The 25,666-nt window shown below is 41.0% G+C and overlaps 4 protein-coding genes across 7 annotated transcripts; 2 read left to right on the forward strand and 2 right to left on the reverse strand.

The window, feature by feature from the left end:
• si:dkey-21c1.1 (protein FAM104A-like) lies at positions 1-2,926 on the reverse strand. The gene is made up of 3 exons (XM_030401026.1): positions 2,190-2,926; positions 1,663-1,768; positions 1-1,352 (listed from the first exon to the last, which is right to left on the reverse strand). The coding sequence occupies exons 1-3, from the start codon at positions 2,204-2,206 to the stop codon at positions 1,095-1,097; spliced, it is 381 nt and encodes a 126-aa protein (XP_030256886.1). The 5' UTR covers positions 2,207-2,926; the 3' UTR covers positions 1-1,094.
• Positions 2,310-6,110, forward strand: amz2 (archaelysin family metallopeptidase 2). 3 transcript variants are annotated; one of them, XM_030401023.1, is made up of 7 exons: positions 2,310-2,443; positions 3,543-3,831; positions 4,089-4,262; positions 4,388-4,516; positions 4,819-4,982; positions 5,155-5,331; positions 5,567-5,861. In XM_030401023.1, the coding sequence occupies exons 2-7, from the start codon at positions 3,543-3,545 to the stop codon at positions 5,723-5,725; spliced, it is 1,092 nt and encodes a 363-aa protein (XP_030256883.1). In that variant the 5' UTR covers positions 2,310-2,443; the 3' UTR covers positions 5,726-5,861. The 3 variants fall into 3 exon arrangements, with proteins under 3 accessions (XP_030256883.1, XP_030256884.1, XP_030256882.1); XM_030401024.1 differs by lacking the exon at positions 2,310-2,443 and adding an exon at positions 2,968-3,091 and having other exon boundaries at positions 5,567-6,110; XM_030401022.1 differs by lacking the exon at positions 2,310-2,443 and adding an exon at positions 2,968-3,458.
• On the reverse strand, positions 5,883-13,530 carry LOC115571570 (monocarboxylate transporter 7-like). Its single transcript, XM_030401018.1, has 6 exons — positions 13,189-13,530; positions 10,682-10,922; positions 10,419-10,562; positions 10,181-10,309; positions 7,781-8,749; positions 5,883-6,990 (listed from the first exon to the last, which is right to left on the reverse strand). Exons 2-6 carry the CDS (start codon positions 10,917-10,919, stop codon positions 6,683-6,685), a joined length of 1,788 nt encoding a protein of 595 aa, XP_030256878.1. The 5' UTR covers positions 10,920-10,922; positions 13,189-13,530; the 3' UTR covers positions 5,883-6,682.
• On the forward strand, positions 11,866-25,660 carry arsg (arylsulfatase G). Of its 2 annotated transcripts, none has more exons than XM_030401019.1 (11): positions 11,866-12,654; positions 15,504-15,743; positions 15,979-16,214; positions 19,428-19,542; positions 20,263-20,409; positions 22,216-22,424; positions 22,511-22,591; positions 22,717-22,825; positions 23,562-23,682; positions 23,792-23,882; positions 24,617-25,660. In XM_030401019.1, the coding sequence occupies exons 2-11, from the start codon at positions 15,517-15,519 to the stop codon at positions 24,895-24,897; spliced, it is 1,617 nt and encodes a 538-aa protein (XP_030256879.1). In that variant the 5' UTR covers positions 11,866-12,654; positions 15,504-15,516; the 3' UTR covers positions 24,898-25,660. The 2 variants fall into 2 exon arrangements, with proteins under 2 accessions (XP_030256879.1, XP_030256880.1); XM_030401020.1 differs by lacking the exon at positions 11,866-12,654 and adding an exon at positions 12,680-13,056.
• Positions 25,661-25,666: the final 6 nt, after the last annotated feature.

The raw sequence follows: 25,666 nt of genomic DNA on the forward strand, positions 1-25,666 counted from the left end.
TTACTTTCAGCAACGCTTTATTTCAATGTCAAATGATTTGGCAAATTACATAAAATATGTATCACTCATACATCTCTCATTTTTATTTGCAACACAGTGTGCTGGTCATATTAAACCATACGCAATCAAGTATGGCTGACAGGCTTACGACACACATACACACACACACACACAAATGTGTAAGATGTTAAAGAAGTAAACACGTGGTTACAAACTGATTCAGAGAGCTTTTTTCTTGAGGCTGTGTTTGTCTGAAGCACTGTGCTGAGTGTAACGACGTCCGTGCTGCAGACTTCAGTGCTTGCTCTCACGGCTCTATAATTAGCCGGGGTCTAATCTGAGGTTGGATTTTGGTGGCGAGGCTCATGAGGAATCTGTGCTCCATTACCTTGAACCTACTGACCTGCCACACCAGAACATTATAGATTCATTTAGATGCAGTAGTTTAGTAAGAGCAAGGGCAAATGCACTATACTTTAACTTTACCACTTTGGCTGGAGGGAACAAATAAGGCCTAACATGTTATGACTGGATTGTTTTAATTATGTTCCTTGGGAGTGAGTCCGTTTACCTGGATGAACTTCCTTTGTGAAATGGATCACTACAACTCCCACTTAACTGATACAAACATGCGACTGACTTACCCAGTCGAGAGTAAACAGAATGAGGAGTTATTAGGTAAAGTGCTAAGCTTTATTTAGTTCTGCAAGCACTTTGGATCATCACACGTTTCTTGTGATTAGCACCAATGAAAATGTCCACGCATCAACACACGCATGTAAAGAGAATGATATCTCTTTATAAAGTGCACAGGGTGCGTGCACACACACACGCGCACACACTTACACATCAATACTGCACAGAAAACCACAGTGGCTGGGCCATGGAAAGGCGGATGTGCTTATGGTCTTGACAAATGGTACATGGTGAGGTGGGGATGAGCCTTTACGCCCAAAAATCTGTAAACCTCCCCACACGTCGCCCCCTCTTCCCCTTGGCCCGAGTGTGTCACTTGAGACTTTCGAGGAGGAGCCAGCAGTTTCAGCACTGATGGACGAGGGGCCAAAGGTCAGGAGAGGGGTCAGAGGTCATGGTCATGTCGAGCCTGGACGTCCTCTGGTCTGCAGACTACTGAAGTGCGCCTCCCTCAGGACTCTATTGATGTAGTCATAGGAGAGACTGCTGCCGTCGCCATGGAAACCGTGCTGCAAGGAAATAGCGGAGTCTTCAGGCTTTGGGCTGGGGGAGGACTGGGTGATGCGGTTGTTCTGGCTGTGTATGCACGGCCTGGTGGTAACCACTATTGCTGTCTCTGGACTACTGATCCCGTTACTGCTGTCGCTGCTGGAAGACTGCAAATACAGAACACAGATAGGCTCTGAAGTGTAGTTTCATGGATGGATGCTGGAGCTTTAAATAAAACATTCTGAGCTGTTTCTGAAAGTGGTGCATTGCATGTGAATGCAGAGTCACGTGTATTTATATGCATGATGCCAGGTTGCTTGCTCTATCCATAAATGTCATTGGGCTTTACATTGTTAAGTCAATAAATACATAAATGACCTTAGCAGAAATACTTTTCCTCTACAACAATCAGATTAAATCTGGGCCTGTGTCAGTCTGATGGTCTAAAGATGAACGTAAACATCAAGTTAGTCTAACCTCTGAGTCCAGATCTGACACGAGCAGGCTGGGACCTCCTACTGATCTCTTGGCCTGAGGACTCAGCTGTTGGTCTTCCTCGCTGTCACAACTGCGGTGTCGTTTCCTGTGTAAATCAGAAATGGAACGAACAGAGTGTTTTTTGAGTGGAGAGGACAGTAAAGAGAACATCAAAGTGAAAGAGTGTGACGAGAAGGATGCAGGCGATGGTGGTGGTGGGGGGGGGACACTGAGTGGAGAAAGAGAGAGATCATGAAGAGGAACCAAAAATAGCACGTCACACTCAGGCAGTTACATGATCAGACATGTGGCACTCCCATTATGAAATCACATTGATTAACATACCTTCACTGGGGTCTATATAGAGACTGAACAGACGGTGTGCATGCTACGTTGTTGTAATGATAATGTGTAATGTAATTTAGCTATTGCAATAAATGCCACAATTACTACATGTTGAATTCTATATAACATTAAGCCCGTATAAAGATAAAGATATGTAAAAATGGTTATTCTGGTAAACTTACCTGTTGTCAGTCAGCATTTCTGCAGTCTTGACGGATGTTATTTTGGCAAACAGAAAGGCTGACACTGCGTGTGAGCCGGGCTGAGATATCTTATTTAAAAGCTTTGGCTATGTTACAGCTCCACGACCATTTGGCAGATACTCAGCACGGCAAGCTCCCTCTCATCTCAACAGAGAGTCTAGGCTGTGCGAGTAAATGATCTCCAGACGGCTGAAGCACAGGTCGCCGTAGGAAAGCACCAACCTCGGCTGTGGGTGAGTTCAGACCTGTCACTGCTCCAAGTCCTGTCCGCCCTGCCTACGCCTCGGCGCTGGTACAAACTGCTTTTGGGCGTCTGGAAGCTAACCAGCTAACGTTAACGCCTGGGTATTCTCGTTTACGAAGTGAAATCTCGAAGAACTCCGGGCATGACAGCACACGGAGCAAGCTAGCCTGCTAGCCGCTACCGTGAAATGTTAAATCCGCTACTTGTCGGCTAACTACTTTAGCTAACTAATGCCGCACCATGCTAACAGAAAGTTCTTCCGCTTTCGTATTCCGTCCACTCGCTGTTAATTGTGGTTAACTGTTGCCTGTACTTGACAGCAGTCCGACACAAGAAAGAAAAGTGAGTTAAAAATACATTAGTTTTTGATGTTGTCCGAGGTAGGGTAGCCGAAACGCTGGGCTCGTTGTGCCACAGCAGTAAGCTTGTCTTCTTTGCTTGTCATTAATGTCGACTCAAGTCAAGAGCTCCGCCCCTCTGTTTACCTGACGTCATCAGTAGAGAGCTGAAACGGCTTCCGGTATCAACATTATGGCGAACTACATGTCTGCTCTCGGCTAAATTATTCGATATTTAATCATTTTTTTTACTGACAAATAAGCCGATACATTTGTCCTTAAAGACATGACTTGATAGGGTAACGTGTTTTGTTGTCGAACGGGCATGTCGCAACGTGTTTTGTATGCCGTGGAATTTGGAAAACTCACTAGAAATTCTACTATTAGCTGTCTAATATTTATTCCGTGCTGTATGTGAAATAGATCAGCAGTGTATTTCCAGGAAGGTTTTTATTATTATAGTTTATTATTTTATAAATCGTATTTCCATCCATTATGTGGGCTTGTAACCTGTCCAGTATTTTCTGTCACATAGACTTGCTTTGCTAACAGCCTCCTAGTTTACTTCTATAGGGTTTAGATAACCAGGATACATTTAGTTCTCTATAATTCTTTTGAATCATTTTTTTCATAAGCATCCATAGGTAGCTGTAGGGGTTCAGATATGTAAGTTAAACTGTAGCAAGTAGAAGAAATGCTATCAAAGCCGTGTTGAAAATGTCACATTGTTGATGGCTGTCTCTCCTGCAGATGAAGGTGATCCAGCACTCTGCCGAGACGCTGCAAACAGCTTTGGTCTCCAGTCGTCAAGATTTGGTTAAACTTTACAGCAAGTACACAAAGGTAGAAAGGCAACTGCTGGAGGAAGGGTTCCACCCAGGGCAGCCGGGTTCACTTTTCCAACCCATCACAGTGCACTCTGACTCCGACTGGATCCCCGCTCACCCTGAGGAGCCTCAAGACTTCGAGAGCTTCTACAGAGACCCTTACCGCAAGACCCCTAGTGCGAGTCACAATACAATTTATATTCAAACCATAGGTGAGTATATTTGTGTCTTGTGCGGCTAGAGCTTCTGTAATCCTCAGTCCAGAGTGTGGGAGTGGTGCCGATAGATATATTTTTTAAGGAAAGGACATGCGTGCTTGACATTTTTCCATGCCATGTGCCCATGACCACCACAGTAAACATGTCACCAATTACTCAAACGATGAAAATACATAGTCTTTTTTTTTTGGACTCATGCAGCATGGGTTACATAGTTTGCTGGCCTTAATTCTACATTGTGTTTCCTGTAGGGTCCTTTGGGGAGGCGGGGGCAAGGACAGACCAGTATGTTGAGTGGCTCAGAGACTACTGCCAGGCCTTCTTCCATGGACTTTCTGTCAAGTTAATGCCGGCGGTAACTGTAGCTGAAACAGGATGCTCCTTCAGAGTTAACAGCCACTCGTATAACCTGCAGATCCTCACTGGTAAGTACCTAGGGCAAGTCTTAGGGCTTGGTTGGCTACTTTCCATTTGGAGCTACAGGAGTATTGGGGTAAAATACATAGATCTCCAACTGGACCTGCCATTATTGTCTTCTCTTGAAATGTAGGTGACTTGCTACGATTCCTGGGGAGCAGGAAACCAAAGGATGCTTTTTGCATTGTTGGAATCACAATGATTGACCTCTATCCTAAAGAGTCCTGGAACTTTGTCTTTGGACAGGCCTCTCTTAGTATGGGTGAGATTTATTTCAATGCTTTAAATAAGAACATTTTACTTTATCTGTGATTATTAAGGATAGATGCTACTACACTTAACAATAATAATCCACTGAGTATCAACACAGACTTAATCTGATGTTTAAAACACTTTGTTATGTTCAGGACATGCACAATTTCAAGGAGAGAATCCGTAAACATGGCTTCATTTATGATCATAAGTTCTACCTCTGATGGTGTAATGTGGTTGAGCTGCCACCAGGTGGTGCCAAAGTCATTTACATACAATTCCATTTCATTACCCGCATCCTCACCATTGCAGGAATGGGTGTTTTCAGCTTTGCCAGGTATGATGACAACTTCTACAGCAGAACTTATGCTGGGAGGCTAAAGAAACGACTTCTGCCAAAGCAGGGAGACTACTCTGTGTTTGATGGTTACTACACTCCACCCATCACCAGCACCCTGTTGCTTCGATCCTGCAAGGTTTCTAACAAACATGCTCCTCCACTCACTCAATTTTGATACTATGAACCTCTTAGTGGTCCAGCCAAAGGTCCTTCTTCCCTTTACTGTCATCATTTCATGATTAAACAGTCAATACTCCTGTTATCTTTTTTTTATCAGCAAAACCTCATGTTAAATATTTATTTTCCAGACAATGACCCATGAGATCGGCCATATGTTTGGAGTAAAGCATTGCCAGTGGTTGAACTGCGTCATGCAGGGTTCCAACCACCTGGAGGAGTCTGATCGCAGGCCCCTGGATTTCTGTCCCATCTGCCTTCGCAAGCTACAGGTCGCCATCGGCTTCAAAATAGCTGAAAGATATCAGGTAAAGGAAATAACAACATTTTCCTCAACAAAAATTTGACTGTTTCACAATGACAGTGAATTCTAACCAGAATTATATATATGCTTTAGTTCCATTTAGTATTACAACTTTTTTCTTTGAATTTTTTATAATTACACTGAAGTAATTCATTGTGACATGTGATCTCCTTTACAAAGAAGCATCTGTTTTTTTCCCAAAATTTCCCATAATTGAATGTTATTGCTGTGTTCAATAGGCCTTACTGCACTGGATTGAGGAGGATCAGAGTCAAACATCCAGACCAGAGGAGGCATCTGCCTGTCAGTCTGTACTGCACTATCAAAAACCCACTGAAGCCTTTCATACATCTGCACTGTGGCTCCGCAAGTGCCTGGACATACTAGAGAAAGGATAAACTTTAGTACCACTTTCGGTTTGATTAGAAAACAGGATCTTAAATTTGTTAAGTGGTACATCCAATTTCATACACACTGGATAACATATCTGGACTGTAAGATGTATATTGAGTTTCAGACACAGCCTTGCTTTAACAAAGTGAAAGATGCAAAATGTACATAACAAATTTTTAATGGAAAAGGCAACACTATTTAAAAAAACAAAAACAAAACATTACATCTGATTGAGAAGTTCAAATCACACTGTTGGTTTATTGCGATTGAACACATTTTACATACAAAAATAGTTTGTATTTATTTGTATATTTGTCTGACATCTCATCACACATAACAGCACATCGTCAGCTTGGCAACAGTTTGATTAAAAAAAACAAACACTTTTAATCACGCACGTTATCTCCTCAGCTTTATGTATTTTCTATAACACTTGTTACAGAATCTGTGCAATTTATTGTTATGCAGCTACATTTGTGTCACAGTGTCTCCGGTTATCATTGCAGTATTGATCACCAGCTGGCAATTAGTTCATCAGGTATCAGTGTTGTGGAATATCTAAAACTGAGGCACATCCACTAATGGTTGATCACTCATAGTTCACTTTGAACACATCCATACTTCCACATCTCACAAAATTGTCCTTTAAAGCATGGCCATATCAAAAGTTTACTCACTTAAAGCTGATTTAATAGTACTCTTCCATTTTAACAGTACTAAAAAACACCATTTGGTATGTAAGTTATGTAAGGCAACATTGGCACATACATATTGTGGTCTAAAAGATCTTGCTCTCAGAGCTCAGATCTACAATGACAGATCATACACACTCAACACTTATTATTGGTCTTTCTTTTCATTGTACTCATGACACTTCCGCACTTGCCTGTAGTTGTCCTTAGATAGCCTTTCACCTTCATGAGGCTTGACCCTTTTATTACCCTTACCCTATCGTTATCAGCTCAAGCAAAACTTATAACCGCCTCACTGTCTCTTGTGGCCTCCGCTTGGTTGCAGACCAAGTTGTCATCTACTTCAAAACGATCTTGAGGACTTTCAGTTCTTTTTTTCTGTTTACATACTGCACTCTGTTCCACAGAGTTCTCTGTTCTTTCATGTATGTTTTCAGGGTGTTTTGAGTTCCTCCTGCTGCAGAGTAATCCTCTCTTAGCAGGTCTTACCAAACCCAAGAACACGGCACTGACTGCCATGCCAACTGCACAGGAGTAGAAGGCAGCTCCGTAGTTTTGAGTCATATCCACTAGCAAGCCTGGTAGAGGACAAAAAAGGATTTAAAGGAAGCATTAAAGGGTTATTCCAACAATTTTGCACATATAATTCACTTGTTGTCAGGAGAACAGTCCTGAAATTTGGAGACTGCACGTTTTCTTGTGTAAAGCTTGCACAACAAAATGTGACAGGAAGGGTCTAATGCAAGAAGCTACTGAGTTGCTATAGGAAACAAAAGATCCTGTGTTGGAGAAAGACTTTAGACTAATGGTGTGTAATGGTTGAAAATATTTGACTTAAGTGAAAAATGTTTTGAGTGTTGTGTGGGGAGGGTCGCAGAGAGTCGGATGCAGAGCCAGACCTTCCGACCATTGCTGTTGTGTGTTTATGTTTTGTAATGTTAACTGCTGACTGGATCTAGAGTGGAAATGTACTTTACTTCATGAATTTCATGAGCGTGCTGCTGCTTGCTAGTTTACCTTAAAAGTACAGTCAAGTATTTTGTTATGTTTGGGGTGAATAAGCACAAATTTGAGTAATGTGGAGCAACAACTAGTCTGCTTTCTGTGTGAACACTATAAGGACTGAAGTGAAGGATATCTCGGCAGCTACTGCACCAAGTCCCTCAAATTTATGGAATTCCGGTCCTAAAGAAAATAGAGTAGCACTTTAAATCTTGCTGTATATTCAAACTAGACCTCAGAGCAGCATTTATGCATTGCATGTTTGCGTGCTTGTCTCAAATTACTTCTTCCTCTCTAGTACTTTCTCTTTAAGCGTTGATTTTGATTAAAATAATTGAAAACTTGTCACTACAAGAAAACACTTACCACCGAGGGGGGGTCCAGCCAGCCCAGCAAAGCTTTGTATGAACACATAGACACCAGCAGCTGAAGACATCCTCTCTATGCCCACCACGTCATCTTCAGCCAGAATGGGGATGTGAGTGCACGCTAGTGTTCCCATTAAGAACCCATACAAAGCACAGCATACAGCCAGGCCGTAGAACTCCGTGACCAAGGTAAATCCCACCAGATCCGCAGTCATTGCAATGACACATGCCAGTAGCACAAGCAGCTTCCTTTTCATGAGCTGCTTCCGTGTAAGGATCCAACCAATGGCGAAGCGGCCCAAGATTTCAGACACAGCCATGATGGAAAGCATGTAGGCTGCCCGGTCTCGCTCCACCCCTCGACTCACACTCAGCTCGATGATGTAGAGTTGAGGGGCAAAGAAGCCAAGTGTGGCGAACAGTCCGAACATAGAGTAGAGGATGAAGCTGCACTCTCTGAGGATGGAGAAATCTAGAAGTTTCTTTGCAGATAGCTTTTCATCCTCTGATTTTAATTGATCTTTCATCACTTGTTTCTCTGCATCTTTGTTCTGCTTATCATCTGTCTCAGACTCTTTGAACTCTGTCACACTGTTTTCCACAGATGTCTGTTTTTCTTTGTCGAGTAAAGTATTTTCCTCTGTGTCCTTCAAAGACTGGACACCAGAGTCTCCAGTGCTCACAGAGCCACTGGTGAGCTCATTATCCAGACTGTGGGAGGTATTTTGTCCATGTGAGGTATTACCTGTCAAAGAGTCCTTATGGTTTGTGCCCTCTAAGTTCTCCTGTGAACTTAGTGCCTCCAGTTCCTTTGAGGATGATCTATCAGTCTCAGCCATATGAGTCGCTCTGGGTTTGATAATGATTGGCCGCAGAAGAGCACCACAGACAATGATGATGCTTTGCAGAGCTCCTATCACTGCCATGGTGTGACGCCAGCCAATATGGTTCCTTAGTGCAGAAAAGGCTGAGAGGGTAAGAGGGGGTATATAGTGAGTGTTCATCAGTAAAGCTGCATATGTGGTTTTAAGTTTGGTGTGTTCACAATCTCACTTGGATAAAGACTACTGCGGAAAATGACATGAAAGAAACTGAGGACATGACCTCAGTGTTCCATGCATTGTTATGTTATTGTCAACAAGTCCAACGAAAAAAGACTAAAACAACCATGTTCTGGTTGGTCTAGGCACTTAGCCCATCCCAATTGGTTCCCACAATGGGTGTGACTCTTTAAAAACAGACCATAAATGTATAGGCTAAATTATTTCCTAGAACAGCTTGCCACTTTGGTGTTTATCATAGATTACACAAACAGGACTAAAACTTTTTTTTTGTTGGGGACTTTTTCAAGTTGAGTATTTTTCAAATGAGTATTTACAGCAGCAGGGTGGTTTATGTGGACTAGATCTAAATAAACTCAGTGTGCCTGTGTTGAGGAAAAAACCTGTCAAAAGTGCAACGGTGTGGTTAATGATTTGTTTTTCATAGTTTTAGGCTTTGAATATATGCTGGAAGTTTGTACTTGTTTGTAGGATCCCTTCATTGTTGGTTTTCTTGGCAATTGCTGACATTAAGCAATATATGTCAATATATTGTGTTGCAGAGACATCTACTGAAGTTAGTATGCTAACCAGCAAACCCTGTCCTGTATCTGTCCACAGCTCCTGGGCCAGCAGTGTGAACACCAACACTCCCAGTCTGGACCACTAGATGAACTGCTGAATAAGATAAATAGCTAACAGTAGCTACAGATTATAGCAATTAGCTGTTACTTGAGATGAAATGCCAACCTCCATTCATTTTTAACAAACAAATTCTTAAATATTGCCCCTTTCAGTAAATTATTGGAAGCAGGAAAACATCTGTTCAAAGGCAACTGTCTACAAATGCAGTTGGTGTTTGTTAAAGCTATTTTTATAGGCTTAATTTTTTTAATCTGACCTGCTGAATATGTTTCTCTAAGCATTTTATGTAGTAGTCAATACATAAGATACACATGTCCTCCTGTCCAAAGAGTCGCAAACTCAAGAACACATAAAAATAGAAAAAATAGAATATTAAAAAGCAAGTACTTTCAAGTCTGTCTTCATATTGATGACGAAAAAAACTGTTTGCTTCGTCTTCGTTGTCTTGAATAGGAATGTATTTAATTCATTACTGCCCAGAAAGCAACACTTCTTAGCTATCTAAACAACAGAGTCACATCTATACCAGTTACCCAAAACAAGCATATCTCAAGACATTGAGACAAGGCCTTATAATCTTCCTGTCTCGACAGTATGAAACCTAGAAAGTGTATGAAGGTTACAGTGATCCTTTTAAGTTATTGAAGTGCAGTAATTTTTCTGCCGCAAAAACACATTCATCACATGGTTTTCAACCAACATCTCCCATTCACCTGGTGCCAGGGCGAACATGGACAGGGACTCTCCAGTAGATGCCACAGCTGTAACTAGAGCCCGACGATGGTTAAAGTACTGGGAGAGGATGGTCACAGTGGGCAGGAAGGTCAGGCAGTAGCCCATACCTGCACAGTGGAAAAGATGCAAGTTTGATTTAGCAACACAAGCTGCTAAGACACAAATTCAAAGAACATTATGTGGTGTTCAGACAGGAAGAAGAAATCAATTAAATACCTGCAACCAGTCCATAGGTGATGTACATTTGATTGACAGAAATGGTAAAGCTGGTGGCGATGGTACCAGCGGAAACTAGAAATCCTCCAAGCATGACAACAAGTTGGAACCCAAAGCGGTTAGTCATCACAGAGGAGAGAGGACCTGAGGAACCATTGAGAACAGACTTTCATTTCATTGTTTCATTTTGGATTTTGGCTACAGTCTGTACTTTATTTGGTTTTGTCAGGTGTCATCAACTCAACCTCATCAGTTGTACTCACCATTGAAGGTCATGACAAACACGCAGATGGAAATGATCCAGGAGACCCGACTGTTGGTCTCCCCGTACTCCTCCATCAGGTCCTGGAGGAAGATGCCGAAGCTCTTGATGGTGCCGTAGGTGAAAACCTCCACCAGGAAAAAGGCCACAGCCACCGCCCATCCCCAGCCTCCATCAGGGGCCTCTGTGTACACATTTGGCCCCAAGAAGCGTGGCCCCTTGACTCCGCAGAGTGCCATGCCCTGTTAAGAGAAATTATGTTTTTAGTGAATGGCTGATAGCCGTCATAACTGATGTCAAATGTATCCAACCTAACAACAAACATTACAAGTCCGTCCTGTGTAACCAGTGGCTTCTCCTTTCAATCAGAGAAATGCCATGTTAGTGTGGTTAATCTGCTCATACCTTCAAGTTGGAGAAATCAGCTGACTTGAAAATGCTGCCTGACTAGTAGGCACGTTATCGTATTCCCTCTTATATTCCTCTTTGTTTAGCAACTTGCCGTTTAAATGAACAGCTTCTGTGCATCCTTTCCTTACCGGGCTGCTGTTGAATGTACAAACACTGTCTGTGCAGTGACCAAATATGGTAAAGGAGGAAAAGGTAGCAGTTGTTTAGGTGCAGCCCCTCTTTGCACAAGGTCAGGCCTAATCAATTATTAAAGCTAAAGTACACTGGGTGCAGCATCAGCAGCTCATACAGTTTTAGTAGATCATAATAAATACCTATTGGCAATGATTCTGGGTAGGATATGTTGAAATGTTACACAACTATATTTAAATTTGTCTCTTTAAGCCATTTTGCTTTAAAGTCTTAAATATGGCGTTATTCTAAAAAAAATAATTCTGCAGACAGTGGCCCCTTCATCAACACCATGAAACCAAGGCACATAAAATCCCATATATGCACATATTTTCTACCTGTTTGGAGCAATAAATCCTCATTTCTAAACTGGATACATTGAGCTCTAAAACCAAGCAACAACATAATGGATATTAAGGTTTAAAAATATATAGTTTAAGGTGTGATTTGATCATTATACTGATAATTGTCAAACAGTCCTCAATCATCCAACTGATCAGAGTTTGGTGGTCAAAGGTCACTGAGGCCTCACAACACACATTTTTGGCTGTAGTTCAAGAAATTAATTCGCTTATTATGTCTCATAAATCTGATGTCAATTCAATGTCCATGAATTCAAATTCTTTGAGACATCATAATGCTCAGCAAAAACACTATTTTGGCTGTTGTTTTACACCACAACTCAGGAACAGAAGGGAAGGTCGTGACTAGATTCCAAAATTAGTCTGACGCTGCATTTCGACACTAATCCTGGTTGTCCACCTTAAAACTGTGCTGATCATAGATCTTCTGTGCTGCTGGGCTGCAGATGTGTGTGAAGCATTTGACAAACTCATACAAGGGATATGCCTGTTTTTTGTTTGTTCTCAATGAACTTTCAGACTATAATAGACATTCAGTAATAGTCCACCACAAACTCATTCATTCCGTGGATTATGATCTTGATGTGACTGCTGTGGGACCATGTGACAAAACTCCATCAGTCCCCTGTAGACCTCTGTAAAAGCACTCTCCAATTGATGACAGCAAGATTCTCACTGGAATTTATTCACTGGAATCATACATGTCAATGGTGACAACTTCAAGTTTGCCAACAAAAAAACAACAACTCTTAATTACTTTTAATTAGATTCCTTCAAAATGTTCACTACATTTGTTTTTCTTTGTCATGCCTTTTTTCTGTAACCAACAAAGAGGTGCAATAGTTAAAGAGATGGCCACCAGTCAAGTCTATGTTGTAAACAAACAGGGGATAGCATGCCGCCATGGTAACGGCTAACTGCTGCCATGGACGTGGACATCGTAGCTTCAATCCATTTAATTTATGTCTTCACCGTCTGTCGTCTGTTCATTTTGTAACGTTTTGGACTACAACTATTACACATTGCAAATGTAAGTGTTTTGTTCCATTATCAAAGTGTTCTTTCTTAACTAATTGTCAGGGGAAAAAAAAACATTATAATCCCTTTTTTTGTTTTTCGTTCTAGCTGTTAAATTGAAAATCACTTCCTGTCCTGTTACAGGATACACCTTGATTTGTAGATGATAACTAGATTATTCACGACTTTAAAACACACTAGACACGTTTTGTTTGCTTTTAGCGCCTTGACCTGTTTAAAAAAAAAATCGACTTTTTGAAGAATTGTTTTTTAACCGTTTTGAATTAAGCGGGATGGGAGGGGATACTGATGAGTAGTGGGAGCCATCTGTTTGGAACCCGGCTGACGCAACGCTCCCGGCGGCGGCTCATGCGGTCGGTGGACAATGTGACTTTAATAACTGCTAAAACACGTTGTAAGTACTCGTACGTGGCTTCATTGAGCTCTATGTTTAATTCAAGACGTACTGGAGATGTGTCCTCGGATAAACAGTTGATTAACATGAGCAACACGGTGTATTAACGTGTATTTGAGTCGTGTGCCTCACCTGTGTGTAGCTAGTTTCAGGCGGATGTGCCTCCCTTTCTTTGCTCGTGTGTTGCTCCTGTAATCCCGCCGCCTCAGTCAAAAACTGAACTTTACATCCACATTTCCTCCACACGGTCTGTGACGTGCATATATATCTTCATAGACGCACACATGAAGACACACTGACATGCTGTCTGACACTGGCTCGCATTCATCGCCACCCCCCGCTCCCAGACGGGCGAGGGGGGCTGAGAAGGGTTAAGAGGGATCTGGTTACAGCCAGTTCTCCTGGCCCGGAGCGGTCTGTTGACTCCCCTACTGCCCTGCTTAACTGTGGGGTGCAGGGGTTGTCTGGGGGAGGTCATCTGAGGGTGTGGGAGACTGGATCTGCGGATGGTTGTTGTGGCTTGAAGCTGTAAGGCCAAGTGGTAAAAAACTTTAAATTAAATACATAATTACTTAAATATCTACAAAATGTCAAAAAGACATTGCCTACAGTCATTATTTTGATTTATCTTGCAGAAGACATAGGATATTATGCTAATTTTCTCCTTTATTTTGCGTTTTGAATAGGTTTTCAATCCGCGCTGCAGTTCTGTATTCCCCCCTCCGTCTTAAACCCTTAGCTTTAGCCCCTGTCTGGATTCGTCTGATCCCAGATTTTTAAAAATTGGTCTCCAAATAAACTTGACAGCTTTTAATATACCTGGGTGACCCGCCCAAGTAAACTGTATGTGTGGGAAACTCTGAGTTTTGTTTGTAGTTAGCACTTCCATTATGTATAACAAATTGTTACAGACCTGGGATTTGTGTTTACAGTAGTGTTGTTGCACTCAGAAACTGTTGCAAACACCAATTTGCACAAAATGCCAATTTCTATACAATGTTGCTTTAACCATAGACTTGTTTTCGATCTGTTAACAGAAATGCTGATCTCAATATTTAGACTTGAAGTAGTTGATATTCATATATATATATATATATATATATATATATATTAGGGCTGTCAAACGATTAATTTTTTTAATCGCGATTAATCGCATTTTGTCCATAGTTAACTCGCGATTAATCGCGAATTAATCGCAATTTTTTTGGCACATTTTTTTCTGTTCTAAATGTACCTTGATGTATTTTTTAATGTTCTTAATACTTTTAACAACATAAGAAAGGGCAAATATGCTTGCATTATGAACATTTGTGGCGGGGGGGGGGGGGGGGCTCTCTGCATCTACCCTGTGTTTGGCTTGCAAGTGATATTTGAGACTCAATGTACTTCGATGGTAAGTCATTTCATGTCGATAGTACATGCATATATATACATGCATATATATATATATATATATATATATATATATATATATATTAGGGCTATTAGGGCTATGTATATATATGTATATGTGTATATATATATATATATATATATATATATATATATATATCAACTACTTCAAGTCTAAATATTGAGATATATATATATATATATATATATATATATATATATATATATATATATATATATATATATATATATATATATATATATATATATACATATATACATATACATATACACACACACACATTTGGTAATTGCAAATAATTGGATTGGAACAATCATGTGTCTTCACCAGAGACACATATTGACCTCTGACCTCAAACAACCAGGTTACAGGCACAAAGTGGGGCAAAGCAGGAACAATTGTTGAATTTTCTCTTCATCCCTGATTATAGACACAAGGTTTCATTTTCACATGGCTTTTAAGAGATTTTTGTCTGACAGAAATTATTCTACATGATTTCCAACTTTGTGACCGGTATTGGTACCAACTGATTGGTTGGACAAAGTTTATCTGGTAATAGACACGTTTTTTTTCTTTAACATAAATGTATGAGGTTTTAAGCATTGATTGTAGAATCTAATGGCTGTAGAATGACACCAGTGGTCTTAGATATGTTCCCTATAGACCTCGCTATATGAAGGCAATGAAGGTAAAGCTGATGGTATCTGGATCTGGTCATCTGGGGTTTGTATAGTCTACAGTCTTATCTGTGGCAAGCTATTTTATTTAACATCATTGTGTTTTTAAAGCCTAAAAAATGTATGGACTGCACTAAATATAACAGAAAGGGGTTTTGTGGTGGTGGTTGCACTGTAAATCCCAAAATAAGACAGTTGCCTCATCATTTTTTTTATATGGTACATAAACTGCTTTTTTGTATTTTGTTGTATACATTTATTTACACCCAAGTGTGCTTGGATGCCATGCTGTTAATGGAACGAATGAGAGTGCATGCCAGCAAAGGATTCAATGAAACCTATCTGACCCTTTCCAGATTTTGACACAAAATGGCAGAGGGTTTCTCCTTGGTTATTCTCTCTGGGATGCTGATGTGTGGTTTGCTGCTCCACATGATTTCCCAACATGAAGCCAGTGTTAAAAAGCCAAGTGAGAAGCCTAATTTCATAGTCATACTGGCAGATGATATTGGCTGGGGTGACCTGGACTCTAACCAGCCGGAAGAGAAGGCAAACAGAACACCTTACCTCAACCTGATGGCTGAGCAAGGACTAAGGTAGAGAAATGAATCATCTGCCTGTTATGTCACATTTAATTCCATCTTGTATCATCAGATATTTAATGGGAATCATGACATTTATAACATAATGGAACAATGTTTGCATTGCACGGTGTTTCAGTCTCTGACATGGTAAAGTGAGATTGCATGGGAAAAGTTATAAATGGTTGCCCGAGTATAAATAGCTCTCTCCCTCTGTGAGCCATTTCTCCTTAAAAATTACTTTTCCCAGATTGACAGACTTCCACTCTCCTGCCTCAACCTGTTCACCATCCCGTGCTGCCATCCTGACAGGCCGCTATGGCCTGAGAAACGGGGTGACTCATAACTTTGCTGTGGGCTCTGTGGCCGGTCTGCCTCTCTCTGAAGTCACCCTACCTCAGCTACTGCGGAAAGCGGGATATTACACTGCCATGATCGGGAAATGGCATCTTGGCCACAATGGACGGTACGGTCCACTTAAAAGAGGCAAGTGGGAGTTTGATATTTATCCCCCTAAAAACCTTTCCAAAGTGTTTGCATTTAGGTCAGTCCTCAATTTTTCAGCCTGATCTAAAGGGACAGTTCACCCAAAAACATTTAACTTATTTACTATTTTCTTTCTATCGTACACGTCACAGAAGGAACGTGCATCTACTCATGGACGAGAGGCTCCCGCTCGTTGGGGGATGTAAACAAGAATGGGCTAAGCTTTAATGTTAACCAGTTAGCTTGGTTAGCAAGCCTTTGTCCATGCATGATTCCTTCAGTGTAGTGATACTGTTGGTAGGTGTAGTTCGTTAGAAAGAAAATAGTTCCACATGAAACTGCTCACAACAAGGTCTGTGGATTATCTTGAGTAACACATTAAGTTGTCTTGAAAGAGACACTGCTGTCAAGTTTTTCAAATGTATTTTTTGCAGACATCATCTTGGTTCGTTATAGTTGACATCCGGGGCTGTAGCCCCGCAAATAGTCTTTTTTTAACGGGGGTCCAGGGATTTCTCCCCGGGGAAATTTTGAAAAGTGGGCTTTTTTTAAAAGGAAAGAAAAGCCAATCGTTGGGGTCCTCATCATCATATTTTGATCACAAATGAAGCTAACTTTCCCTCACTATAGGCCTACTGAGTAATGTTTATGTTAGATATTATAGCCTGTAACAACACCTGTGCTGTGTGCATAGGCTATTAGAGCAGGTAGAACATTCCCTATTATAATTTCTTTGCTTCATTGTCTGTCTGCATTAGGCCTACAGTAGACTTTGTAGGGTATTAAGAGAAAAAAATCGTAATTTAACAGAGACTACACACTCAGACTACACCCACACCACAATTCCGATTTGATTTACCACAGTGGGCAAAATTAGAAATTGAAATTAGAATGATTAACACATGCACCTACCTGGTGTCAAGGTGACCATATAGAGGTTAAATTCACGGCGGGACTGCTGAATCTGTGCAAGCAAGCTATCCCTGCTCCTCCTCAGGGGTTGGGGGAGATGATGTCTCTTCTCCAAAAAACCTCCCTATATCCATAATAACTAACTACTATAAATGCTGCAATGGTACTAAACAGTAGGCTGATAGATGGGCTCTGATGATATCTGTGATCCATAGAGGGGGAAAGAATAACACTGATGTTGAATTTGCAACAAATTATTCGGACTCTGCCCATATATGGCCATATGCCATAAGGAAAGCCAGGTCAGCTTCTGCACAATTTGTGCTGGTGACAATGTTGCATTTGTGGCTGCTGGCCGTTCGATATGCAACCACATAAAAACTACTGGGGCTATTTTCATCATTAGGCTATTATATTTTATTCATTTATTATTATTAGTTTTTTTAAGGTAAAGAGATCCGGGGCTATAGCCTCGAACGCTTAGGTCTAACGATGCACCTGGAGCTATGTATACATTTTGCATTTATTTAACAATTCAAGGATTTTAAACAATTTAAAAATACAAAAATATTTGTTGTTGCCACCTAAAACAATGAGCTATCACACACTCTCCTGTCGCACAACACTGAGTATTTTCAATACAGTGTTGTGGCGTCAGTAAGCTTTTCTAGGTCATTCCAGCCACATCAAGCATGTGAGCCAATCCATCGGCCTCACTGCAGGGAACAGACTACACACACGTCCCTGCAGCTGTGTCCTACAAGACGACAGACTGGTTTCTCAGCTTTTCGCCAACAGCTGACTCAACACCCACCCCCAAGTATAACTAACCCTTCAGTACCACCACCTCACTTCAAATAGCCACAGCCTACAAATCCCATTGAATTTGTGAGCTTGTGCAGGCTCACTATCACTTAAAGTTCCACACTTTTGGAACTGAAAGCCAACATCGACCAACCAAGGTTTCCTCCTGTACAATTTCCAGTTAATATACAGTGATGTACATCTGGGATGTACAGCTGATACAAAGGAAAAAGCACTTGCAAACAACCACAAGGACCTGTTACTCTCCAGCTTGGGAGGGAGTACCATTGGGCATATAGGGTCACTAAACACATTGCTATGGTATTTTGTTTATTATTAAGCGGACATGTCGTCCGTTGTTCTGATACAAAAACACAAAAACCAGTGCACAAGTTTTAGCAAAAAGAAACTGGCATCAATAAGTTCACACTATTGAGGTCTTTGCTGGTAAAATCCTTATAAACTGGACCAAAAGTAAACAAGAGATTAACGATGATTTAGAGCCAAGCAAACACTGAAGCAAGCTCAAGCTTATTGCCTCTTGAGCGGATCTAGACTACTCATTTGATGCATTTATACATTGTATTGCATGGGGGTTAAAATCCAGTTTAATGTAGGAGATTGATAGGAAACGATAAATAATATGTCATTAAAGGGAAACTCCAAATTTTACATATAAAAATGTCCTACTACTGCAAGTACTACTGGAAATGTGAATAAGTGCGGTAAAGCCTATTGTGGCTCCTAAGGAAGCTGCATGTAAGATAAATTGCCTCCAGTGAAGTCACTCAGTAGCTAAGTTGCATTGTGGTTAATGTAGGCAGATGTGAAATAAAAAAGGTGATACCGCTTGTTCTAACATAATAATTTTGATCATTTGACTTTGATCAACTGTCCATAATGAGTCCAGCAGTGTAATAGGGCTGCTTTTCAAAACCTAAAGCCTACATTACCCACAGTGCAACTTAGCTCTGGAGCCAAGAATGGCTTATTACTGCCTTCTTTCAAATATGCAGTAGTACTCTCCAAGACCTGCAGACACACTTTAATGTTGACAGTTGGTGGAGTTACCCTTTAAATATTCTTGCCTCAAAATATGAGAAGACAGTCTGGCTGCTCTTAAATGTGCTCGGCTTTCTTCCCATAGTCAGTAGACATCAACGCCATTAAATTTGGCTAGCAAAAAAGCCAAACTGTGGCCATATTGGAAAATTGGATGTAGTTTGTGCTACCAGTAAGTATTCTGTATGTCGTTATCATGGCAAACTACTTTTTCCAAGGTGAAGCAGGAGCTTTCATGCTCAATTTCTTACTTATATTGTCAAAACATTCTGTGTTATTGGTTGATAACATCATATGTGTGTTGATATATACTAGTTTATGGCACAATCCAAGCATAATGCAGTTTTATCTGCTGGCAGATTTTCTTATGGTGCCAAAAATGTGTTCCAGTTGTATTGACACGTATTTGCACCACGTTTATTGTCTCTTGAGCAGGTTTTGACTACTACTTAGGAATTCCTTACAGCAATGACATGGGCTGTACTGACATTCCTGGGTACAACTTGCCACAGTGTCCTCCCTGTGATTCTTCTGGGCCTCAAGTAATCAGGTGTGACTATGTGCTCCTACTGTAACAAATATGATCATAATAAGAGTTGTTCAGCTGACAAATGTTATACACATTTATTTCTACATGTACATGGAAGACTTGTTTTTCCCAACCTTCCGTGTTTTATATAGGTTATTTTGCATGTAAAAGATATTGAAAGGTAAAAAGACCAGAGCCCACAGCAACAGAAGCTCCTCTCTCCTCCAGAAAACAATGCCTCGCCAGTAGTCCCACCTTTTAATTTCATGACTTTGTGACATCATACTACATCAACCATGTCCCAGGTCTGCAAAATTTAAGATGAGCGGCTAGTTTGGAACGTAAGAATTAATTTAGCATACCTTTCTACTACTAGTAGTAACTAATATCACAACCCTGAAAATGACCATAATAAAACGTATTTAAGTTTAGTATGTAATACAACACTGTCAGGGGACTTGTCAAATTTACTAGTAAACCATAGTCAGTTTACTTTTCTCCATCCCGGTGTTGTCAGGACTTTACAGGATTAAGCAAAATTGAAAAGTAATCGTGAATCTTCAAGTAAATCAACAAGTGAAGTCAAGGATGGTGAGTTTAGGGTGAGCCATAACCAGCTTATGACAGACCAAACACAAAAAGACTCTGCTAGGCCACCTACTGATCAAGACTTAGGGCTGTACATATGGTAAATATACATACCATTTATTTTGCTCTCATGCTATTGCTCTCATGGTCTAGATTGAAGAGGAGTGGACATGGAGGCTGTTATTCCAAAGTGGGCCTTCCTCTGATTGAAAACAGCAGTATTGTGGAGCAGCCGCTCGACCTTTGGACGCTAACAGACCAATACAAATCCACTGCAACCAGGATTATACAAAATGCAAGGTACAGTTCAGCTATGAAACCAGTTAAACAGCACAATCACACAGTACAAGTCAGCCTCTCCTTTCCATATTCTATGAAGTGACACAATGTGTGTGTGTTCATAATAAATGTCCAGAAGTATGAAGGGTTGACACTCAAATGTCTACGCCATCATATAAATGTTTTCCAGCGTCACAGTGCAAACACACATATGCATAAAATGACATTGTAGAAAAACAGCTCGCTTAATGTACCTGTTAATCAGAACAGTGCAGCAGAACAGTGTGTGCTAATAAACCTGAACACTTCTGTTTGAGTTGTAGCAGATGTTGATAGGCTGCTGCGGTGCAAATACCCTGTGAATGAACAGTCCTTAAGGGTGTGAGCACGGCTTGTGCTAATCCTTACATTATGCAACCTGTGTGTTTGAGCCAGGCATGCCCATAGAGAATAAGCTTCTCTTTTGCGTCTGTGTGTTGTCCACTGACTTGGCGGTGAGACTTTCAAGTGTGCTCTCTCTACATAATGCGTGTGCATGAGGGTGTTACATTAGTACTCAACTGTGATTTGGTCCAGAAGAGACAGCTGAGGGAAGTTTATACTTGTTCGTCAACAAGCACTAGCCCGAACACACAGTGGGAGAAGTCTCGAAAAGTCTACTTTGCACATTACCACTTGCCGGGATATGATGAAGTGCTGCAGTCTACAAATGGGAGATGTAGAGTTTGACCACCAATTTGTGTGTCAACCATCTAATGAAGGAGTATGTCACCTGAATGCTGTGGTGTGGCTCTTTTTGGGTTTTCAAGATTGAGAAGGAGGAAGGCAGCTGAGTTTTATAGAGCTTTATTTTAATTTGTTGATACCAAAAAAATGACGTAATTCAAAGTAACAAGCCTGGTTACCTGACCCAACCTTAGATCAGCTGGTCGGTGGATCTTATTGTTCTTCTGGTGTATATTCAATTAAATTAAATTCAAACAACTTTATTTATCCCCGCAGGGCAATTCAGTTTGCGGCCTCAGTCACATAAGCGACTGAGAGGTTGCTGGGTCGCACACTGCGGAGTGCCCCGTAGTATTAATATCAGGACAACTGTATAATCTATGTGTATTCCAGACAGTACTGTAAATTTACAGTTTTATCAATTTTACCCACTAAGGTGAGAATGCTGATGGAAATACAAGACTGTGTGTGTGATCTGATTTGTGCCAATTTTGGGAACACACATCAGATTCAAGGCAATTCATTGGAGACAAAAGCTGTGTCTTAATCCAAGGTTAGGGTTAGGGTTAGGCAAGTATGGTTAGTAAGTATATGTGACACTATATAAATTCCCCAAATGTGATGTCCGTAAGATTTTATGTGCGAGTGTGTTGAAAGGAAAAGAGGAGGGCGGTAAGCCTGTTGCACAGGCTACAGTTTGCAAACAGATGCTATAGTACAGGGTCATGTGAACCAGTGCAGCAGTTGTTAGTCATGTGCTGTACAGTCCCAACAGTACGCAGGCTTTCCTTCATTCACATCATTTAGGGTGACTAATGCTGTGTATCAGATCTGCCAGTAAACTGGAAAGTTCACATTCCTGCAAAAATGAATGTCAACACAGACTTTAACGGAGGAATCATGCTTCAGTGTGCACATACAAACCCTATGAATGCCACATATTGTTTCCAACCTGATTATAACTTCAATAACTTTTTAGTGTTTTCATAGTTTATCACTTTAAATCTCTGAAAATACTGTAAAAAGTTGAGACCTTTGCTGAGACATGAAAATGATCCTAAGACTCATTGTCACTCTAAGTTGTCTTAATTGTGCCTGCAGGGAGCGAGGCCAGCCATATCTACTCTACATAGCATTGGCTCACATGCATGTTCCCCTGTCCCCTCGCTTTCCTCCGGATTCCTCTGCCACTGGCGTGCGCCCAGATGAAGTATATGCTGCCAGCCTGCGAGAGATGGATGACCTAGTAGGCGCAGTAAAGAGTGCTTCGGATGACGCAGACAAAAACAATACTCTTGTCTGGTTCACTGGTTAGTTAGCCTGTTCTTCCACACTAGTGTAATCACAGAAAAAGCCTTAATTACAGTTATGTACAGTATTTTTGTGTTGTGTTTAGGTGACAACGGTCCCTGGGAGCAGAAGTGCCAGTTTGCAGGAAGTGTAGGACCTTTTATGGGAAAGTGGCAGACCAGCAGAGGTATGAAAATCTAACTCCCTCCATGTATGCTTCATGATTGGGGTGATGTGTTAAGATACACAGCAACGGCATTTTGTTGACCTTGAACCTCATATTCCTAAAGTCATCATTTGCCTGTGTGGTAGGTGGAGGCTCAGCTAAGCGGACAACCTGGGAGGGAGGTCACAGGGTGCCAACAGTGGCTTACTGGCCTGGGAGAATCCCTGCTAACACCACCAGCTCTGCCCTGCTCAGGTGCTCTCATCTTACCAACAGGCAGCAACGGTTTTAAATTAATTGTCATACGCTTGAAAAGTGATAAATGTATGAATTGGCTACTTGTCAAATTTATTCTCAAAACAAATATGGGCACCATATCACCTGAGTAACAGCTAACAGCTGCTAACTGCAGCAGTGCAGTGAACATCTCTGGTACACAGTACATAGACAACATAATGTCAACACTTTTATTTATTCTTTCTTTTTTGATAATTTGAGTTGATTTTTAAGTGTTTTTTATCAAAAGTCTTACATAGACCCCTTTAACGATGTATTTATTTTATAGACCTTAAGTTTATAGAAGGACTCATCATTAGTAAAATGTCTCAACACCTGGTGGATGTATTGCAAAGAAATTTTGTATTGACGTTCTTGTCCCTTTCACTTTCCCAATCACAATCGATTTTCGTCATTCATCAAGTCAGAATTTCAGTCTCTCCAGTAGTTTATGACTAAATACTTGCAAAACTAGTGACATCAGCCTCAGCTTTACTTTGTGAATACAGTAAACATGATTATACCTGCTAAAATCCAGCATGTTAGCATTATCAGTGTTGTCAGTGTGACAAGCATATGTGGAGACATGCTAGCTGTTCCTCTCTTCCATCCTCTCTTATTTATTTTTTCTTCTCATTATCATTAGCACTTCTAAGTTAATCATAAGCACCTTCATCTTAACGGACCCAAACTGTCCCCTCCTCTCCTCCTGCAGTGGTATGGACATCTTCCCAACCCTCCTGTCCCTGGCAGGTGTAACTCCCCCATCAGACAGACGTTATGATGGCATTGACGCCACAAACATCCTCCTGAATGGTGAACAGAATGGTCATGAGGTACTAGTTGCTTCTTGTTGTTAATCTTACTTTGGTTTATGTAAATAACTTTCTCTAAATTGTCACTGCTGGTAGTTGTAGACATGAGTTCTTCTCTGCTTTCTTGTAGTTTCTCTTCCACCCTAACAGCGGTGCTGCAGGGAAGTTTGGCGACCTGCAGACAGTTCGAACAGGGAAACACAAAGCTTTCTACATCACTGGTATGGGCCAAACACAGGTCACGTGTCCACAATCTTAAGACTGTAATTTAACGGACTTATCCAACAAAATGAAAAAAAAAAGGCTTCTCCAACAATGATGACAGTGATGCCACCACATGTGTTCCCATATTTTCTGAGCATGACTCCAAAGGCTATGTGATAGCAGCCTCATTTTCATAGTGAAGCATTCTGCTGTGTACATTTTGATATCTAATAGTTCAATTAAATATTAAAAGTATGACTCAGTAGTGCTATAGGATATTAAAGGTGCAATGTGTAGGAATCACTCTAAAAACTCACTCTAATCATTCTAAAATTAACTACAATTGTCAGCAGAATGGGAAGAAATAATGTTTAGTGCTGTACAGATATCTAATGATGTTAGCGTGCTAACCAGCTAGCCCCGACCTTGAAAACCTCTATCTCCCAGAGTAGTGGTGTAAAAACCAACCCTCTGGTTAGCTACATGACAAACTAAGCTTACAGTCATGAACAGAATGTAGTTGGCAGCAGTTAGCTACTGTGGTGAGATGCTGCCCCTGTTTGTTTGGGGTATGACGAACATGTCCAACTTTACTTATTGCACCTTTAGTTTCATGTTACAGTTTATCACAAAATTAAATATTCAGAACTCCGATAATAGATAAAGGTTATAAAAGGGAATATAAATGTGTCTTAGTGTGGCAAATGTGAAAAAGGCTTATAAGAAATCACATATACTTGTTCCTCTACAGGTGCGGCTGAGGCCTGTGGTGGTGCAACAGGACAGCAGCAGCTCCACGACCCGCCGCTGATATTTGATCTGCAGCGTGACGAGGCTGAAGAAACACCACTGGAGGTCGAGACACCTGAATACCAGGCGGTAGCGGAGAGGATCGCCCGCAGGAGGGAGGAGTTATTATGGGACATTGCCAGCGACGAGTCTGTGTCCACAGCGGACTACAGCACGAAAGAATCAGCAGCGCCCTGCTGTGACCCCACACTGCCTGTTTGTCGCTGCCACACACTGGGCTGAGGTTGGGAAAATGACACACACAAACTCGCAAACAGATGTGGAGACAAACATCTCCTTTTAAATGTGCTCAGCTGTTTGTTTATAGACCATGTTATTGGGGAGGTTCAATGTCCAGATGCAGCGGGGGACGTGCAAACAAGCAGAGAGAGCAAAGAGGCGCCGGCAGCTAGACTTTATCCAGCTGGTATTGTGAGGTCACTCATTCGGGAAAAGATAAGAACTATCAAAACAGTTTAGACATGCTCTTTACCAATCAATTTGGTTGTAGTGACATTCAGCATGTTCGAACAGTGCAAGTTTCAGGGGTCAAAACCTTGAAAAAACCTTGACCCCTGAAAGGCGGCACTTTGTAGTTTTGGGGAACAAGCCCAAACTCAGAATTTTAAGATTTACAGTACTAATGAGTTAATAATACAAATTCCATGAGTGAATAAACAAGCCGTTCTCAGAGGAAAATAAGGTCCCCAGAACACTGATTGAAGCTAGAAAGGTGGCAGGGTCCGCCACATATAAACAAAGTAAAACAGTATGACCTTGTGTTGTCCTTTAAGGTCAGTTTGTTTATTCATCAGTCATGAAAACAAAGACACTTATATGCTTAGACAAGTTTGTTTAGGCATATCAAATCAGTCAATAAAGATAAATCACATTTGATTAATTTCTTTACCCCCAAAACTATATAGTGCACATTTAACATGTACACAACTTTGCTTTGTTATTATTTTGTTGGATATGACATCAATACAGGATTCATGATAAATGACCCAGT

This window comes from Sparus aurata, chromosome 20 (assembly GCF_900880675.1).
Source record: "Sparus aurata chromosome 20, fSpaAur1.1, whole genome shotgun sequence".
In the NCBI taxonomy this organism is placed as follows: Eukaryota; Metazoa; Chordata; class Actinopteri; order Spariformes; family Sparidae; genus Sparus; species Sparus aurata.

Bases quoted from the DNA above. Each gene is read 5' to 3' on its own strand.
- si:dkey-21c1.1 (XM_030401026.1), bottom strand. The intron at 1,353-1,662 runs GTTAGACTAACT...CTGTATTTGCAG, and splicing joins TGTCAGATCTGGACTCAGAG to TCTTCCAGCAGCGACAGCAG.
- arsg (XM_030401019.1), top strand. From the start codon at position 15,517: ATGGCAGAGGGTTTCTCCTTGGTTATTCTCTCTGGGATGCTGATGTGT. The intron at 15,744-15,978 runs GTAGAGAAATGA...TACTTTTCCCAG, and splicing joins ATGGCTGAGCAAGGACTAAG to ATTGACAGACTTCCACTCTC. The intron at 16,215-19,427 runs GCAAGTGGGAGT...TCTCTTGAGCAG, and splicing joins GTACGGTCCACTTAAAAGAG to GTTTTGACTACTACTTAGGA.
- LOC115571570 (XM_030401018.1), bottom strand. From the start codon at position 10,919: ATGGCACTCTGCGGAGTCAAGGGGCCACGCTTCTTGGGGCCAAATGTG. The intron at 10,563-10,681 runs GTGAGTACAACT...ATGGTTCCTCAG, and splicing joins GTTTGTCATGACCTTCAATG to GTCCTCTCTCCTCTGTGATG. The intron at 6,991-7,780 runs GTAAGTGTTTTC...GTCCTCTACCAG, and splicing joins GGCTGGACCCCCCCTCGGTG to GCTTGCTAGTGGATATGACT.
- amz2 (XM_030401023.1), top strand. From the start codon at position 3,543: ATGAAGGTGATCCAGCACTCTGCCGAGACGCTGCAAACAGCTTTGGTC. The intron at 4,263-4,387 runs GTAAGTACCTAG...CTTGAAATGTAG, and splicing joins TAACCTGCAGATCCTCACTG to GTGACTTGCTACGATTCCTG. The intron at 4,983-5,154 runs GTTTCTAACAAA...TTTATTTTCCAG, and splicing joins TGTTGCTTCGATCCTGCAAG to ACAATGACCCATGAGATCGG.